Source organism: Hippoglossus hippoglossus, chromosome 15 (genome assembly GCF_009819705.1).
Source record: "Hippoglossus hippoglossus isolate fHipHip1 chromosome 15, fHipHip1.pri, whole genome shotgun sequence".
Classification (NCBI taxonomy): domain Eukaryota; kingdom Metazoa; phylum Chordata; class Actinopteri; order Pleuronectiformes; family Pleuronectidae; genus Hippoglossus; species Hippoglossus hippoglossus.
Window position 1 is genome coordinate 8,327,697 of NC_047165.1, and position 19,956 is coordinate 8,347,652.

A 19,956-nucleotide genomic window follows, 5' to 3' on the forward strand; every position below is an offset into this window, starting at 1 on the left:
CAGAGGGAATTTATTTGTCTCATGATATTGAGAAAATATATTAATTTAAGTAATTTATCTTTCTACAGAGTATTGAGGCCATTTTGTAGAAAAATCCTCTGATATTCCTCCTCTAAAATAAAATGTTGCCTAAAATTACGACTTTATTCTCATAAAGTTTTGACCTTTCTTCTGGTAATATTACATCGAAATCTTTAAAACTCCATTCCAGTAATATTATGAATTTATTCTCATAAATGTCAACGTTATTCTCGTAAATGTATTATTACTGTAATAATACGACTTGACTCTCAAATCTCATATTTTGATTGGCCCTAATACTCAAAGTGTCTGAGTGAGTGAGACAAACATTTGTAATGTGGGTGAACGGATCCTTTACTACAGGGAGCTGAAAGGGGAAAGTGTGTTGGGAAATAAAACAAGTGAGAAAATCCCAGGTTTGTTGTGAGAGTTTCATCGGTAAACAATGATGTGAGGCCTCATCCCATCTTTACCCATCACACACTCTGAAAAGAGTTCTGTCTAAACATGTGCTGCTTGTTGAACAACTATTACACTTCTTCATTTCCAATGTGTCACAATATTAAATGTGTGAATGATTCTTTAAAAATGTTCAACCCCACAGTTATGGATTCTGTTTCAGGGTGGGGAGGTGGGGGGGTGGTGGTGTCGGAGCATTGATGAGATGCAGTGCATTGTGGGTACAGCTACAGGGTATGTGAGGAGTGTGAAGCAACAAAAAAACTCTACAGGTTTCAATGGGATTTGGTTTTAATTCATGATACTTTTCATTTCCGCTGGCCTGTGGGCCAGCAGTGGTAGCTTTCATTTACCTGGTTGAGAATTACGTATATAATTTGTCCTGCATTCCCCCCGTTGCTATGGCCTGTACCATGGTTTGGTTCACTCGGCTGTGTGAGAGAAGCAGTTCAGTCTGGTTGAGACAATGTAGAGACTGAGAAACCAATGGACAAATTCATGTGGGCCAAGTTCTGCGTAAAAATACGCCACAAAAACTGGGACCCAGCTTAAAATTCAGGAACAGAAAGTCAAAAGTGTGACAAACATACACATGAACATCTAGTCTACCCCTCCCCCCACGTGTTCTGCCTCATCCACTGCAGTGTTCAGGGGATCTCTGTGCGATGCGAGCTGCCTGCAGGGTTTGCTTCAAATCCACCTCCTACCTGTAGGCGGCGCCATTGATCTCAGGGTGAACTTGAGGCAGCTGCTGCTCCATCATTCCCCAGGGCGCCGAGGTGATGAAGAATTCTTTGTTGACGCAGTTTCGGAGGCTGTCGGGAATGCGGCCTGTGTCGAGGGCAAGATTGAACAAAGTTGAGCTGAAAAAGACGAACAACATCGCAGAGTGTGGTGATGAGCGTGTTCGGAGACGTCTGCGTTACCGGTGATGGCTCTGCGGATCTCTGTGGCAGCGTTCTCCCTCATCTCCAATGACGCCTGCTCGCTGTACCAGGCAGTGTGGGGGGTGCAGATCAAGTTGGGGGCGTCTTTCAGGGCACCCTGGGAAAAACTGCAACAGCAAACCAAGGAAAGAAACGAGAGGCAAAGTGATGAGATGCACAAGGACGTAAACGGACACAACTTCCATAACTTATTAAGGGGGTTTCAGCTTGGATAATGTTCATGAGAATATTAAAGGTTCAAGGTGATTTCACTGAAAAGCTGAGGTTGTGAACAAACACCTGAAAGGCTCCGACTCGTGGACGTCCAAGGCGGCTCCGCGTATCCTGCCCTCCTTCAGGGCCTGAGCCAGAGCTTTCTCATCCACCAGACCTCCCCGCGCCGAGTTGACCAGGAAAGCACCTTGACGCATCTACACACACACACACACACAGACGCACACACACACACACACACACACACACACACACACACACACACACATTGATATTAATATTAGTAATTACGTTTTCATTAGTTTACAATCACCCAAAACAAAAAATTGTGGTTTCATTATTGTAGAATGAGGCCTTCATATCTACAACAAGAGCAGGTCATCTTCAGTGGAGCCCGCCATGTTTAACACAATACTGCATAACGAAAATAACAAAAAACAAACGCTCTAAAGATCACCTTTTTGTTTTAATTTTACCATCGTAGTTTCTCCTATAAGCTTAGAAATGTAGGCGCAAGGTGAGAGGTTTTCATTTGGTTGCAACCTACAAAATCCTACGTGCTGGTCCTTTAAATACTTTTCTCTTCCAACAAGCGCTTATTCAGGGTTTATAAGAAAAACTAGCAGACAACCATACGTAGATTGAAGCTAATAACACTTGTGATGTGAAGCTGTACCAATGTCAGCATCTGGGAATGATTCAAATAGTTATAAAAACCATTGAATCGAAACACAGATCTCCCTTCAGTTAATATCCTCCAGGTGGCAGCAGTGACAAGGAGTAGCAGAGGTGCAGTAACTCAACACTTTGACATGTTAGAGCTGCAGAAGTATTTTCAATCAGACTCATTCTGGGGCCTCACGTTGAGAGATAAAAAACTGACGTCCAAATCATGAGCGATTACAAATTATAGTGTGTTTATAAATAATATAAAACATGTCCCACAACCAATAATTATCCCCGATATGTTTGTCCCTCTTATTCTGAATCCAGAGATTTTCCAAACCTCTGTGTCTGTTCCGAGTATCTCACCATTCACATTAAACAGACAATAACTGGAAGTTGCCAACTAAAGGAGCGCTGGCAGCCAGGGAAAACCAGCGGCCGGCCAAGTCAGCTGCCGGTTCGCTGGCATAAAGCTGTTCTAGCGACCTCGGAGAAACATTAGCTTAGTAAAGAGAATGTGCAGCCTGCTTTTGAGGGTAATGAGAAAGAGCTTCTGCCAAATCGAGGCTTATCAGTTTCTGATAAATTGCCAGCTCCGTCAGCTTCTCCGACCACGCTGCGTGTTTAATGTGAAGCAGTGAAATCAGTTTCCTTTATCTTCCATCACCTGAGGCTCATATTTCGAAAGACATGCAATTAATTTCTGGTGCTTCCTCAGCACTCGAGGTCCCCGACCTGTTTGATGGTGAAGTCGTTGATGAGGTGGTGGTTGTGTTCGTTCAGGTTGCAGTGCAGGGAGACGCAGTCGCTCTGGTAGAGCAGGTCCTGGAGCGTGTAGACTCGCTGAACGCCCAGCGAGCGCTCCAAGCCGTCCTGGAGGTAGGGGTCGTAGAAGAGGATGTTGAAGCCGAACGCCTTGGCCCGTATCGCCACCGCCTGGCCTGAGCGACCTGAGGGGGCCGGAGATACATTACAAGGATTAACAGAAATGATCAAATGTTTAATTTTACCCATTAACCCCAAAATAAGGAGACTCACCAAAGCCGATGAGGCCAAGCGTCTCTCCTCGGATCCTTGCAGCCCCCGACGCCACCTCCCGGATCTGCTCCACACTCTGGACCCGCGTGCCCTCCCGGAGAGCCTGGTACAGCCAGGTGTTTCGTCGATACAGGTTGAGGATGTGACAAAGTGTCGAGTCTGCTGTTTCTTCTACGGCCGCTGAGGGAATGTTACACACTGCGATGCCTGGAGAAGGCAGGACAATGACAACCATAAGTACTTGAATTGATGAGCATCATAAAATTCCTTTCGGATTTAATAGATATAATAGCTGCTTATGCGTAATTTAGCTCTTTTGAAGAGATCAATTTAGAGGATTTTTTTTACGTTTAATTAGCAGAATATTTATTTTCTTTAAGGCCTTGTACAAAATAAAAAAATGCACCGTCTATGAAACTAAACTGTGAAGGGTAAGAGGATAATTAAAACTTCTAATTATGTTTATTTCATAAAAAAAAAAAAAAAAAACTCCACATAAAGCGTAATGAATTGTATCAGCTCAAATGACAACAATTAGGATATCGCACTAAATCCTGCTCTCAAACCAAACATATGCCAAAGGGGCCAAATGGGAATGTGAGGGGGGGGGTTCATATCAGTTGGAGCATCTGCTCTGCATATGATATCCGTCACATTACATATTCTGTTTACAGTATGTCACCCCTCTTGTTACATGTGTTGTTTGTGTTAAGAGTTTGGTTTGGCCTCCGTCCAAAAGGTGCACTGTCCTTATCCATAATGCATTATCTAATTCTTTATTTCCTCTCATGTGATTGGGGACGAATGAGCCATATGTGCACACACGACCCTCCTTGTTCATTAATCTCAGCACATGACGACTGTCTTCTTCTGAACGGTGCCGTGTTTTTTTTACATCTGTCCTCCTCCTCTTTTGTCCCCATCTGTCCCTCAGACTCACCGAGCTCCCCGGCCGCCTTGATGTCGATGTTGTCGTAGCCGCTGCCGATGCGGATGATGATGCGCAGCGCCTTGAACTTCTCCAGGTCCTCTCTGGTCAGGGTGATGGTGTGGTACATCATGGCTCCGACTGCCTCGTTCAGCACCTGGAGGGACATTAGAGATTATCTTCACTTATTGCGTCACTATTTCCTTTTCAATCATAATACACTTTTATGTGCATTTTCTATTACTCTCACAGTGTCATTCTAGTTCTTAACCATTATCATCCCGACACTCATATTCAGATTATCTTTCTCTAACTGTACGTATGAGCAACTAGTTGCGACCCGAGTGCTTTCACCACCCTCTCATTTTCCTAGACCAAAGTTTGTCTGCGATTCTTCATCTAAATGCAAATGGCTTGTTTATGTGCGCTCTAAAATATGAGTGCTTGTCCGTGTGTTTATTATGAGTGCCCGCCAAAGCTTGTTTTTGTCACAAAGCATTCATTCAGAGTGTATGCAAACAAGCTTAGAGTGGATGCAGGCAGCGCCATAAAGTAAACTGACAGCTGCTGAGCAACCCAGAAAGCATACGCAAGTAGCTTCTGTGAGACACGGCTGTTAAAAAAAATAACAGGTTTAAATTCTCAGCCCTGCTAACTGAATTAACCCAACCGAGCCAGATTAGCATAGCCATGAATTAACATGCAACATTTTCTTTATTGGAGCTAGCTGCAGTGGGAGCCGGGTGCTAAATTCAAGGTTAAAGCTCTTCTCGTGCATTAATCTCATTACTTGAGTGGAGCGGGCCCGTAGCAGCTCGTGGCTGGAGACAAAAAAATGACACAGATTCACAGCAAAAGGATTTTTTTTATATCAGGTGGGAAAAAAGGAGCAAATGGATTTTGTAAAGAGCTAATGAGTTAAAATTGAAACAAAGCACCTTCTGGCTCGATCTAGCCCCATTTTCCTTTATGCGAAGCTAAGCTAATAACCTATCGACTCCAGCTATGAGATATGTGTTATTTAATGAGTTGTAGAGGTGCTGGTAGGCTATTTACTTAGCTTTAAAATGAGTCGAGCTAGCTTTGCTTTCCCGCTATATTCCTTTATGCTAAGCTAGGCTAATCTCCTCCTGGCTCTAGCTATAAAACATGTTGATAATTGAGTTTTCGAGGTGCTTGCAGGGTATTTATTTAGATTTATTTAGCTTTAACACGAGCCAGGCCTTTCTTTCCTCCCTGTGTTCTTTAATGCTAAGCTAAGCTCATCGCCCCCTGGCTCGAGCTTCATTGTTAGCATGACTCTAAAATGGTGTCAATCTTCTAATCTAACTTACTTACTTAATTAAAAAAAAAAAAATTCAATAGATTATTGGATTTTTTTCAACATTTGTTAGTAATTTGACTTCATCTGTGTTTTCTGCATCTCTTCTACGATCATAAGCTGCTGAGCTTCAGAGGAAATGCCTGAGGTTTGGAGTTGTGGTTTGTCCAGAACAATCTTTTTATACATTGATATCATCGTATATATTTTGGCCTTCGTGCCTTTATTACACAGAGACAGGAAATGCTGGAGGAAATTGAGACGGGGAATGACAGGCAGAAAATGATCCGGCCAGTTGGTAATGGAACCAGGTCCTGTGGCTCAGGCCATGTTTTGTCCATGTGGTATGTCCCCTAAACATTCCACTATCGGATCGCATCTCACTACGGTTAAGCCACATAGCAAATAATCACAATAACTGCACTGTCAGCTATCAAATAAAGCTGCACAAATACCAAAGTGAATGTATTTAAAAACACTGACAGAGTGCTGACAAGCCCCATCTCCCTTCACACGTTCTTTGAGCGAGATACATGTAATTTTCTCAGATACATTCTCGACTGTGGTTTTAACCAGTTGTACTTTGCACAAAAACACCAGCACTTCATCACTTTCAGCTGCGGTTACAGAATAGACACTTGAAAAACACATCCAGCAATTCACGAGGTCTTCTTTGTCTTTCCAAGGACAGTACTGAATTACAGTAGTGAACACACAATGAGTGCTTTCCAATCTTATTCTTTTCTGTAATGTGTACTCAACGGAGGCGGCAGCATTTTGGCAGGTCACCAGCAGCTACAGTTTCCACTGATTCCTTAAGTGATAGATTTCTTAATCGATGCATCTGCTTACTTTCAGGCAGCGCGCGGGAGAAGACGGCAGCGTGCTGTTGTTTGCATGCTTGGTGTGTGAGGATGTTTATATACTAGTGGAGGAACAGTACTTCAGACATGCAGTGAAGTTATTAGTCATTTTGTGTGTGTGTGTGTGTGTGTGTGTGTGTGTGTGTGTGTGTGTGTGTGTGTGTGTGTGTGTGTGTGTGTGTGTGTGTAGTGTGCCCCATCTGTACCCTTTGCTGTGCAGTTATGGGAACGCTGCCAACAACTACACTCCCAGAAGGGTCCTCTGTGTGTCTATAATGGATTCACTACGAGATCATCTTACTGGACAGAGATTGATTGTGTGTGTGTGTGTGTGTGTGTGTGTGTGTGTGTGTGTGTGTGTGTGTGTGTGTGTGTGTGTGTGTGTGTGTGTGTCAAGAAAAATACTGGAGTTATACGGAGAAAAACATTTCTCCTATTTAACCTCTAAACTTAATGTAAGTTTGGCATGAAAGTAAAACTGACAGCGTTTTAATTGTATATGAGGAATACTGAAGATTTTCAGAATTATGTAGATTGATAATAATAATATTCTCCTTTTTAAACACAAACCCTCCAGCATGGGTTGTAAACCTGCTCCAGTGTATAGACAGTAATGTGATGACAAACCTAACACTCGCTGTGGCTCGGAACAATTACACTGTATTTCTATTACCAGCCTCCTCCTTATTTAACAAGGCAGCACTTCAGCACCCGGAGGGATTAGAGTCAGTGATGAAACCATAATGGTTGAACTGGGGGAGTGGACCAGGAAAGTGGGCTGGAATATTATTAAAACATTACAGAGGAGGAGACACAGAGGACAGGGACGATTGTTCTGGACTCGACTGAGGGCAAATTATTCACGAGACGCAGTTAAAGTTGGAGCACGAAGCGTGCGTCTGCTTCGGATCATGAGCTCCTGCAGATACTGCCTCTACAGTTCGTGTTAAAGCAAACAGCACAGTGAAGCCACAGAGTATCAGCCAGAACATACAGCATATAAAAGGATATATATTTACCATATAAGAAACCACCTTCTGGGAAAGTGAACTCAGCAGACGTTTATTAACATAATTTTTTATTTAACCTCTCTTGTGATGTTTTTTTTAGTTCTAAGTAAGTTACACTTATACTTTTGATAACACATTAGTGTCCTTAAAGGTTCAGTGTGTATGATTTAGTTAAGTTGCATTTTGCAGCTGAATACCCCTCACCCCCAATTCAAAAGTTGTTTAGTTGTTCCAGTCTGGGCTACTCTAAAAAACATGGCTGCCTCCATAGAGAGGACCTGCTCCTGATGTAAATATAAAGTATTTAAATATAAAGGGTCCATTCCAGGGTAGAGAAAACAACAATTTGTAAAATTTAGATGAAATATACTGGATTATTTTATATCAAATTTCTGCCAATAGAACCATCCTTCATTTCAGTGCTACAGGTTCGTAGTAGCACAGCTCACAATTCAACTAATGTGAAAATATAAAATAAAATGGAGAAAATGTAATCGTGTCATTTTCTGCCAGTGAGACCAGTGGCTGCTACATTTTCATAGGATATCAGAGTTTTTTTTTTTTTACCTTTTCATGAATCTCCTGTGTGGACTGGGCGTCACAGAAAGCCACAGTGGCCAGGTCTTTGAGGATGGGCATCTCCACGGTGCAGTCGCGCCCATCCAGCAGCGCCACCAGGGGGCGTGGGTGCATAGGCCCATTCATAATCTGGGGCCGAATACCTGCAGAGAGAAGGAAAGAGGAGAGAGGGAGTTAATTATTTATGTTGCATGCACGCGCACACACAGTGGAGTGAGCTGCAGAGGGATCAGTAAAAAATGAAATTGCATCCCAGAGCAGGGAGTGTTTACACAGGATAGGACTGTGTGTTATGCCTGTGTGATGACAGACACACACACACACACACACACACACACACACACACACATACCACTGAGTGGGATCGATGCTTTTAACCTGGACTGAGCCACTGTCTACTTTAAACCACAATCATCATCTCCCAGCCCTGGCAACACTGGTCGATCTCTCTCACTCGCACACGCTCACACACACAAACACAAATATGATATGAACGATTTATAGGGGGATGGGGGGGAGTGCCCTCCCCCTCGGCTGTTCAAATGTTATATAAGATATTTGTTAAATGCACTAGTATCAGCCAATGTGCAAAGTCCAGGTATTGGAATCTGTACCTCAAGGAATATTAACACTAAGTTTTGTGAAAATCTGTCTGTGCTTTGTTGACACACACACACACACACACACACACACACACACACACACACACACACACACACACACACACACACACACACACACACACACACACACACACACACACACACACACACACACACACACACACACGAGAACTGTTTAGAAACAACAAACCAGCTAAAAATCAGGTTGGGGGGCACAACCACCTCCCTGGTGAGAGTGAACAAATCACCTCCTGGATATGACACAGAGTGATGTGACTACCCGTCTGCTGCGCTGCTATCCACACTGTTACCAGGCAACAGGTCCTTTCACCCCATGAGGTCATCACCTCCATTATCCTATCACCATACAGAAGCTGGCAGGCCTTAAATGTGTGCTCTTGTGTGTGTGTGCGTGTGTGTGTGTTTCTGCACCTTCTTGTAACTGTACAGTTTACAACCTTCACTCACTTGACAGAACAGCCTCCTTCCAACCCTAAAGAAAACCAGCCGGTTCCCAATAATCACATTTAAACTTGTGACCCTCTTCAGGTTCGTCAAGTCGACAACAACATGCACGTTTACAGTGAGTTAGTGTTTGAGTTGTGTGAGAGAAAAGTGGCAAAAACTACAAGATTCTGTAAACGTCGTTATCTCGCCTGACTAATAAACAAACGCATTCAGCCGACTCTGACAGACTCAACCAATTTACTAACTTTCCCTCAGAAATAGAAAAAAAATCAATGCAACGTGTTCATATGTGATAAGAAAACACAGCAACACGCAGAGGAGGAAGGAATCTGACATTGCGGACCCAAATTCCACTAAAAAAGAGGGACAAGAAAAAAGAGGGGTGGGGTCCATGCACCACCACTCTCCGGCTCCCTGCTGCCTGTTGTCATGGTGATTAGAGGATTTGGGCAGGATTATGAAATATTTTATTTAGTGGCATCTGCGCTGCTGGAGAGGAAATCCTAGCCTGCTCGCTCTGTCTCTCGCTAGAACTCCTCCAGTTTTGGGAGGAAAAGATGGTGTTTGTGACCTACACGACTGCAGCATGACAACTTATGAGCTTTAAACACAGTAGATGCACTTAATGGGACAACAAGAGGTCCTTGTAAAGGCAGCAGTGTTTCAGTTAACTGTGTTCGCTCTTATTCTGTTCTGCACCGACGCTTGAAAAAGTTGCATTGATTATTGAACAAGCTTTCCACAGGGTGTTTTCCTTGTACTGGTCTGCAATTTAAATACCCTGAATTCTTTTTAATTTAGCTTGATAGTTTTTTTTGTTCAGTGCCCTCACTGGTTTTGATAAACTGTTATTTCTGTCTCTTTCTCTCCACGTTTCTATCAAACCACAGGGGAAAGTATTGAACCAGATTCAAATCGGAGAAAGTGAGGCGTGTGCCACAAAATCCCGACAAGCCGAGTTTATAAAGATAAAGAACTCGAAATTGGTGGAAGATGGCGGAAATTGGTTAAGTCGTTTTCACGTAATCCTGCTGACAAATAACCAAACAAACAAACGGGTGAAAACACAACCTCCTTAGCGAACGTAACTGGGAAAGGAAGAGAGTGGCGAGAAACGGGGGGAGGAGGGAAGGAGCAGCGGGTGAGGAGGGAGGGAGCAGCGGGTGAGGAGGGAGGGAGCAGCGGGTGAGGAGCACGGTCTCTGCTGATGAAAAACTGTATCCTTGTTATTTCTGAAGCTTAACATCTCTATTGGTGCACCTACTTGTGTGATCACGACCACTCACTGACCCCCCATCACAAATCCTTGGTAACATTGATAAGAAAAGTGCAATATAAATAAACTCTATAATTATTATTATAATAATTTTGCATATGGTGTTTCTTCCACAGAAAGCCTGAAGGGGTTTGACAGAGCCTCGAGGAAGCAGAGAGGCTCGAGTTACTTTATGGGAAATGGATTCACTCTTTTATGTCCAGCCTAAATATATTCCTTATGAGTTCCTGAAAATGTGCAATAAGAATTAATGGAGTTTTTCCTTCAACCCATTCACGGTGAACAGCTCACTGTGATTTAGGGAAAAGATTTCCTCACTTTTATCGACTTTTATTTAACTAAAATGATTAACTGTTGATTAGGATTAACCTTGTCCTGCGGTTTATTCTATATAATTGCCTTGTCTTTGTGTTTTGTATCTTGCTTACTCTACTCTTGACTGTTTTGTGTTGCTTTTTACGAGCTGAAGATTTTTATAACTGCTACGTGAGCCACTTATAGCAGATGAAGACATTACTTTTTATTATACTCATTATTTTACAACCATTATCATTATTATTACCTCCGCCAAATGAGGTTATGTTTTCACCCCTGTCCGTTTGTTTGTTAGCAAGATTATGCAAAAAAATACTGAACGGATTCCCGCAAAACTTGGTGGAAGGATGCATTGTGGGTCAGGAAAGAACCCATTAAATTCTGATGAGGATCTGGAACAGGGATCTAGGCGTGTCTTGGATTTCTTTTCCCCACTTTCTTTTTATTTTTCTAATTTCCCTGGGAATAATTAATGGGTCTTGATGATAAAAAAAAATCTGGCATATTCCGAGGACTGATAACTATAAGTGTGTCCAATTTGATGCAGCCTGATTGAATTTAAAGGGACTATTGGGCCTTTGCGAAGGTATGCGCTCTACTGAATGCCATTCTTATGATTGTGCAGTGCGCGTTATAAAAGCGAGCGATTCATAAAAGCCCAAGCGTCATATCAAAAGAGAAGAATGGTGAGAAAAGAGGACAGAAAAGGTTAAAAAAGGAGTAATGTGGAGGAGGTGAACTCAAGCTTTCTGTACCCTTTTTTTTTTTATAGAGGATAAGAAAGCATGTGTTATTCTCACTGGAGGAACCCATTTTGTGTGTGTGTGTGTGTGTGTGTGTGTGTGTGTGTGTGGCAGCTCTGGGGAGAGGAAAACCGTTTGCCAAACACACCTGTGGCTCCACATCTCTCCCTGCACCTCTTCATCACACGCCTGCAGAGTTCATCATTATCACAGCTCAGACTGACTGAGGAATAAAGCGTCTTCATCATCCAACCGACACACACACACACACACACACACACACACACACACACACACACACACACACACACACACACACACACACACACACACACACACACACACACACACACACACACACACACACACACACACACACACACACACACACACAAGGAAACGCACCGATACTCCCGGCTTCAGCTCCTCTTACTGTATAGACATGTCAATGAGAAGCAGCTGGAAACAGCAGCGTCACATGTAGAAAGTGGGTCAAAATGCTGTTGATTAATTATTTCCCGGTGGCTAATAGCCTTTCTCCCGCCTAATAAGGCAGAACGTGGCCCTGCATCCAACACATGATGAATCTGCGGATAATTAACGCCCAGCAAGGCCATTAATGAGGGTCTTAATGACTCAGATACCTGGCCAGTCATTTGAAGGAGTTCTGCGGCCTTCCCAAAAAACCCCTGAAAAGGACAGAATTACACCTGAGCAGTTGTGTGTTTTGGATTCTTAATTTGAAAGGAATTCATTTAGAGAATTAAAAAATCCTTTCCCAATCAATCACTGTGTATTTCACTAAGAAATCAAGAGTGTTGCTGTTGTTGACTCTGGATCAGCCTCTTGTCGACCGTCGCTCTAGGGATCGTCTGTCACGTCAGAGTTAATGAGTTTGGAGCTTTAGTCTCTCGTGTCTCACAGTCAGACTACACTACATTTTCCTGCCGCCAGCGCAGGTCGAGCAGAATCCATCATCATTTTGTAAACTCGTCAAAAGCACCAGCGATGAGCTTTAACAGTGATGAAAGTGTCAGCAGGGAAACATGACTCAGAAAAACACTGACAACATATGATGACACTCGCTGCCTGAGTCATTAAAATGGCCTCAAGAGCTTGTGTTGCTAAAGTAAACAAATTCTAAAATGTATCCAGAAATTAAAAAACTGTTGATGTAAATGTAAGCAGGCCTTGCTGTGTGCCTCAGATAAAAACACAAAGTCGCTTTAGAGATTCACATTTCACCACAACTAAGCATAACATGTTATTTGCCACTTTACTAACTCAAGTGCTGAAAGGAAGCAAACACCAACATCACACTTTCAGGCTTGAGACGATAACGTCCTCACTCGGAGAGTGCAAGTAAATTCAATAAACTGTGCGTGGATCTGATAAGAAAGGTTATATGCTCTCTGGGGATTTTCTGTCGTACTTTCTGAACTTAAATGTGGTTCCTGACCTTCCCCTGCGAAGAGTTTTATTTGCTTTTCTATCTTTGTCATGTGTTTTATTTGTATGTATTTCAATGTGATTTCAATGATTAGTGTCACACACACACACACACACACACACACACACACACACACACACACACACACACACACACACACACACACACACACACACACACACACACTTATTATTAATCATTTAAAAATGACTATGTTGCACTGTTTTTTTTTTTTTTTTTACATTCAATAAATCTTTTCCACAAATGTGTAAAACAAAACATTTATAAAAGTAAATAAAACCTAATAAATTTAATTTTTGTTCGTGTAAAATCTGAGGTAACCAGTCTCAGGCTCAAACACCTCTGTTATAGAGAATGTTAAACATATAAAGGTCACTGTGTTGTAAAGGAACCACAGCAACACTGGTAGTAATATTACAGCAACATTACACTGCTTCACTCTATGACCCACTATGTCACTACAGGCTTCTGTAAACTAAACGTTCATTACCATAGGGGCCTGATTGGGCCTTGTGGGATATTACCGAGACTCAGAATTAGCTCGCAGCTGCAGACGGCTGTAATAACATCATCTGTTGATGTTAGACGTGAGCAGTAACATAACTGCCGATGGTTACCGTATGTGTGTAGACTGTGGATGATTAATGCATGAGAAGCCAATCTGAGATATGTGGATATGATGAATGAGTTGTTTTGTGATCAAAATTCAAAACAGATCCTGTTAAAAAAAGATTAGGAAATAATTATCCCCTAATAACAATAACTATTACAGCCTAATGTTTTCTCAGCATACAGATAACAAGTTCTGGATCAGAGCAGTGGAGTCTTTTTCCAATAACTTATATTTTTTGTGTCACTCGTGGCCAGAGAGCCCCCTTTTAATAAAGAGCAGAAAAAAGTTGCATCTGGTTCTTTTTATCTTTACTTTACTTTTAAACGTACAATGTAATTTTGGCCACTAGGGGTCTCTCAAACAAAACAATAACAAAAGACCTAATTTGATGGTGTAGTGAAGCAGCATAGGATCATGGGAGTTGTTGTTTTCACCACCCTTGGCGTTACAACTTAATGGGGATTTTGTGCTCTATATTATTATTATGATCAATAATTATAAAGCAGTAATGAATTATGAATTTTTAATTAAAAGTCGACCGAAATGAAGAGTCGTTATCTTGAATAAAATAAAACACTGTTGGAAACATTTTGGATAATGCAAGTACACAAGTCAGCAAAATATATAACGTATATCTCGTCATTTTTAAACATTTAAATTAAGAAATATTTGACAATATATTTTTAACTAGGGTACTTCCACTTCCTCTCCTGTTTATATCCATCCTGCTCCCTCTCCATCCTTCTTTCTCCCCTGGGTCGATCAGCAGCCCAGCGGGTTTGGCAGTAGCGTGCCAACTTCCCCGCCCGGCAGCTAGACACAGAACCTGTCCAGGAAACTAAAGCAGAGCCAGAACTCTCCTCCCTGTCCAAACACAGAGCCCCACCCCACAGCAGACAAAACACCAGACTCGCTTTTAATCGAGGACAAAAAAACGCACCACAGAGGCGTTTCTCAAGGCCCCTACATTCGCTGTAACGTAAAAAACTTCAGTGAGCGGCTCAGGCAACACACGACTAAAGATGGTTTACATTAAGTGGTACGATATCTTGGCCAGATAAAAAATGCAAATGGCTTGTGCCAATTTCCTGTTATTGTACCCAAAGTATTTATCACAGCACTATAACAGCCAGCATTGTGTGAAGGCCAAGCAAGTAAAAGAGAAACAAAGCCAGCAGCTTGACTAACTACATCTAACCCGTGTGCAATGTGACAGCAGGCTTATTCAGTGGAGGTCGTGCATTGTTACAACCCACAAGGGGAAGCTCAAACGCACTGAGGTTGATATCATCCTTTAGCCAATGTTAATCACAAACTGGATGATTCTCCAGGCAGTATGAAAACTTTTGGCAGAGCCGTCAAGAGCGTACTCTCTCCACCGCAAATGGATTGCAGATGTTCTACACTAGAAAGTCTTTTTGGATTCTGACAACAGAAATAGAAGTAATCTTTTTAAATGTTAGAAGAAGAAGAAGAAGGAAAAAAAAGAGACACAGAACTCGTATAAATATGTCTCTCCTCGGTGAATACGATCTGCTGTCTAATTCTCTCATTTGGAGGGGCTGATCTTGGAAAAGCAGCTCAGAAAAGCTCCGCTGCCAGATGCCGTGAGTCACAGTTTTCAGAGCGAGAGGGATCATTCCCTAAGTAGAGCGCAAACAATCAATGAAAGAAAATAAACCCCCTCGCTCAAACCTGTACTTCTCCCCTTGGGTTTGGAAAGTCTTCAAATTGGTATTTAATAACATCGCACAACATCGGTTATCTTTACTTCTGCAGCTCTATTTTCTGACAGGGCTGTGTTTTTTTCCCCCCTCCTCGGTCGGTTTGCAAAGATGATTTCATTTGCAAGTTAATGCGCTCCCCTCAGATTTACCTGTTTGCGAGGCAGTCACACACACTTTGAAAGGTAAATGGTGCTCTTTGGGAGTGTGGAGTGGTATTACCTTACCTGCACTATTGTGATTTCCAGAATAATTACACTGTGTCCATCTCAAATCTCTTTTAATAGCACTGGGAGACAGTTAAGTATCCTCACCTACAAAGGAGGGACACACTTTGGAGATTCTCTTTTATTTCCTGATATCATCTTCAACTCCCTCTAAATGACATGTGGCCTCTTCTAGCAAAGCCTCGTCAAGCATCAGCTCATTCTTTTCACTCCTCTCCCATCTCCTTTCCCCCTCGTCGTGTGTGAAAGCCGATGAAGCGCTCCTAAATTACTCAGACTGGTGTGGTACATGCCATGGTTGCTCCCACACCAGCCGCAGCATCAGTGGAACAATAAACCTGGAAAAACAAAAGGAAGTGAGGGAAGATTTTCCATGGCACGATGATTTCAGGGCCACAACGGCGGCGGTCACTGGGTTCACAGCGAGCTTTCAGAGAAAACTACTCCGTGGTTGACACAGAGCCAAAACGGGCTCAACGCCGACTTAGGACCAACAGCTGGTTCTGGTTACCTAGCAACTCCCAAGCTGGGGGCTCCGGTGATGGGATAGTCCAAGCAGAGAGAGGGGAGGGCGTGGGTGAGCTGATAACCCAGCAGGTTTTCATTGTGGCAAGTGCAGCAGTGAAAAAAGGAAAAGCCTGATTCCATGATATCAAATCGTGCCACCAGAAGGCAACGTGCCGCAGGCCACCCAACCTGGCAACCCAAACCCGGAGCGTGAGGTCTGGAGAGCAGCGTCCGAACACAAGCGGAACAAGCGGCGCCGTTCTGCGGCATTTTCCAGGGAGCCATCAGAAGCCAACATGGTTCAGTACTGCCAACACACACACAGCTATCCTTATTAGGACTTTACATGGATTCCTTTCATCGGGGGCAGCCTAACCTTAACCATGACCAATTCATACCTAACCCTAACCAAACCACAATTCACATCTTACATCTTCACAAGGACCTCAGAAATTATGTATTGTCTCATTAGGACCTGGTCCCCATGAGATCTACTGGTCCTGCTGAGCTGGGAGTTTATGCAGAGAACAAAAACATACACACACAAATCTGTATCTGTTAAATGAAATGTCCGAGGGCATCACAGCTCACAACGCTGTGTTTTCTTAACGCTGGTGGTGTGTGTCCACCTGCACGCTATGTGACATAATACCTCGACATCACATGCAACAACAAAACATGCATGTTAACGAGAATCCAGCGCCTGTATTCTGGGGAGCGCCCAGTCTCCCGAGTGTGTTTATGATCCCCTGGCATCGGTAGAAAAGAGGGGAGGTGTAATCCTTTTTTTTTTTTTTCTGCTTTTTTTCCGACAGACTTGCCTCCTCCAGGCCCCCGCACCGGACCCTATCAGCGCCCGGCTGCACCGCCGCCACCCCAGCCTGTCTCTTGTTCCCCCGATGTGGACACACAAAGACCTTGTTTGTCCTCCCCTCTGCCTGCCCACATCCAAACTTATCACCACCCAAAACGCCCAGCCAAGAGTGGGTGAGGGTGGTGGGGGGAGGAAATAGAGGGGATGAGAGAGAGGAAGGCAGGGTGAAGCTACATGTAAAAAAAAACGTGAGACAGAGATGAGGAGGAAAGCGGAAAACACAAGCTGACATGACGACATCACAGGTGACATCAGTGGGATATTGACAACGTGGTGTGGGAGGAGCCGGGAATCCAACTGTCTCTTCCTTTAAAGTTGTCTTTTGTGCTTTGCTATAGCAAGGCCCAAAAAACAACTGCAGGGTCCAGAGACAAAAGCAGCTGTCAGTGCAAATGAACAGCAGACAGTGCACTCCAGCCTTTCTTGGCATGCACACCCACAAATGAGTGTGTGCAGGTTGAGCAGGGAAAGTTGTGTTTGGAGGACGGAAGGCTGATGTCACTGCTCGGACTCTGGTCATTGACAGCGAGACAAAAACGGGGAGAAAGTCTCTTAATGGCTGCTGATTATGATCATGAGGCATGTACAGTTACACTATTTTATTTTGTGCTACAATTTATATTTTTACTCAATTAACTCAATAACAAGGACTGTTTTATTTTTTATAAGCATCTAAATAAGAGTAGAAATGTATTTTTAAAAAACAAAACTAATGAGGCCTAAACACGGCTCTAAATCCACAGTCTTTAAATCCACGCTGCCTGAACACACACAATGAGGCCGAGCATTCACACACCCGAACAGCCGTTAACACATAAAGACACTTCTCCTGCGACCTTTGACCCTCCAAATGACAGCCCATCCAATCGCACCATCCTCTTGCTGCTGTGCGGTTTCAAACCAAGAACACACACACACACACGAGGCTCATTACCCCTAAAGCCAAATCTAACTCCTCCCACCCCCTCACATCTCGCCATTTCACACACACACACACACACACACACACACACACACACACACACACACACACACACACACACACACACACACACACACACACACACACACACACACACACACACACACACACACACACACCACAGATTTTTATTATTACCCTTAATGAGTACATGCACACACACACACATACACACACACTGTATGCACAAGATAACGTGATATACATGCTCCTTGCCTGGGAAATGCTGTCTCCACATTCTTCAAAATCAAGGACTGCACATGGCAGAGGAGGAAATGTGGAGGAGAGGGACACAAAAAAAAGAAGAAGTGGGCGTTGGGGGATTCTCACACACTGCCCTGGGGTTATCCTCTTGTTTCCTCTCTACCTCCTCCTCCAGCCTCCCACCCTCCCTCTCTCTCTCTCTCTCTCTCTCTCTCTCTCTCTCTCTCTCACTCTCTCTCTCTGTCTGTCTGTCTTCCGTCCTCCGCTGTCTTCACTCGCTCTCCCCACTGCTTGTTTCCAAATCTGTCCGCCTTCGTCACCTCACCTCCAGAAGCTCCATTGCTCCTTCTCCAACGACTGGTCGACTCTTGAGAGGAGGGGGAGGAAAAAAAACGGAAGGTGGCAGAGGGGGGCACAGGCTGAGGGGGAGTACGGGGGAGCGAGAACTATACGATCGCCACCCGCCCGAGCGGTTAAACTCCTTTAATCTCCAAAGAAGGAGGAGGGAAAAAAAAAAATTTGGATCTCTATTTGTCTTCAGCCGGCAATCTGCACTCCTCTGCGCTCTCCTCTTCAGCCGAATCACTCCTCAGCCTCCTCCTTCCTGCTCCGTCTCCCTCCTCTCTCCCTTCACGGCAGGTTTGGGCTATTCATCCAGACGTCAGGCTCACTCCGTTAGCCTTTTGTTGCAAGTCACAGAAAGAGAGAGAGCGAGAGCGAGAGAGCGAGAGAGAGCGAGGGAGAGAGAGAGAGAGTGTGAAAGGGGTGGTGGGGGGACAAAATGGAAAAGACGGAAAAAAAAAAAAACAGAGAAAACAAGCTGGTGCCACAGCTATGCACGAGAAAATAAAAGGGGGAGGTAAATAAAAGAGACGAGAGAGAGAAAAAAATCCTTGAAGAGCACCAGTCACAGCGAGAGGTGCAGCGCTCCTGGCACACATTCGACTCCCTTTTCCATTCTCTTCGACCTTCCCCTCCGCTCAACATTTTTGCCTTCGCTCCCCCTATTTTTTTTCCTCCCCTCCCTCCATCCCTGTTTTATTATGTGTGATCTGACACACACACACACACACACACACACACACACACACACACACACACACTTTTTTTTTACACCACACGATTCATCTATCAACCAACAAATCAGCTAATAATGACTTTTAACAGACACTGAGTATTAAGAGTCATAAATGTGCATAAATGTTTTAGATGTTACAAGTTCAGATATCTTTCTAAATCATGTTTAAAGGTCCCCACAAGTCACAAGAATATTTGTAATAATAATTGATAAAAAAAAAATGTCATGAACAATTTAAATAATATAATTTAATTAATGAATTATAGTTATACCATCAAAATAAGCAGGTATACATAGTTTTTAAAAAAAAATTAGGTATAAGCCTGGTAATAAAAGGTGATTGAATGGTTTCCCATTGCTTGTTGAGGACTTTGCTAAGTCTTGTTTGACGTCACGAGCGCCCCAGAAAGCAACGCCCCAGAAAGCAACGCCCCAGAAAGCAACGCATCATAAGCATCGTATCTGAAACCAATCCAGAGCTGCATCTTGCAGGATATGAAAAAAAAAAAGAAATCCCAATTGCACATTGTTCCCAAGATGAAAAAAACAATATATTGTACACAAACATTCCTGGCTATTTATGCACCAAAGCCCCAAAGTTCGATGCACTTCATGTTGTGCTGGAAAATGTGCAGCGTCAGCTTAGAAGAAGAAGAAATTAGTGCCTTCACCCAGGCGTCATGTTTCCTTTACTGCCGATCGCCGGAGCCGATAAAAACCTTAGTCTACTGCAGAGTCATTTGACGCAGAGGTGATTGCAGATTGTATCCATTCCCATTGTAGACAAAAGCCAGATGTTAGTGGGT

The 19,956-nt window shown here is 43.4% G+C and overlaps 1 protein-coding gene across 4 annotated transcripts in view; it reads right to left on the reverse strand.

Moving 5' to 3' along the window:
• LOC117775585 (C-terminal-binding protein 2-like) overlaps positions 1-19,956 on the reverse strand; it is a 64,222-nt gene that overhangs the window by 3,779 nt on the left and 40,487 nt on the right. The window contains exons 3-10 of one of the 4 annotated variants that reach the window (XM_034608896.1): positions 8,034-8,188; positions 4,285-4,429; positions 3,345-3,551; positions 3,042-3,256; positions 1,707-1,837; positions 1,407-1,534; positions 1,188-1,311; positions 834-911 (exon numbers count right to left, since the gene is read on the reverse strand). In XM_034608896.1, coding sequence (XP_034464787.1) covers positions 845-911; positions 1,188-1,311; positions 1,407-1,534; positions 1,707-1,837; positions 3,042-3,256; positions 3,345-3,551; positions 4,285-4,429; positions 8,034-8,188 — 1,172 coding nt within the window. In that variant the 3' untranslated portion in view covers positions 834-844. Of the gene's footprint in view, positions 1-570; positions 912-1,187; positions 1,312-1,406; positions 1,535-1,706; positions 1,838-3,041; positions 3,257-3,344; positions 3,552-4,284; positions 4,430-8,033; positions 8,189-18,084; positions 19,003-19,956 lie in introns of those variants that run through there. The other 3 variants (XM_034608895.1, XM_034608897.1, XM_034608894.1) reach the window with 3 other exon arrangements.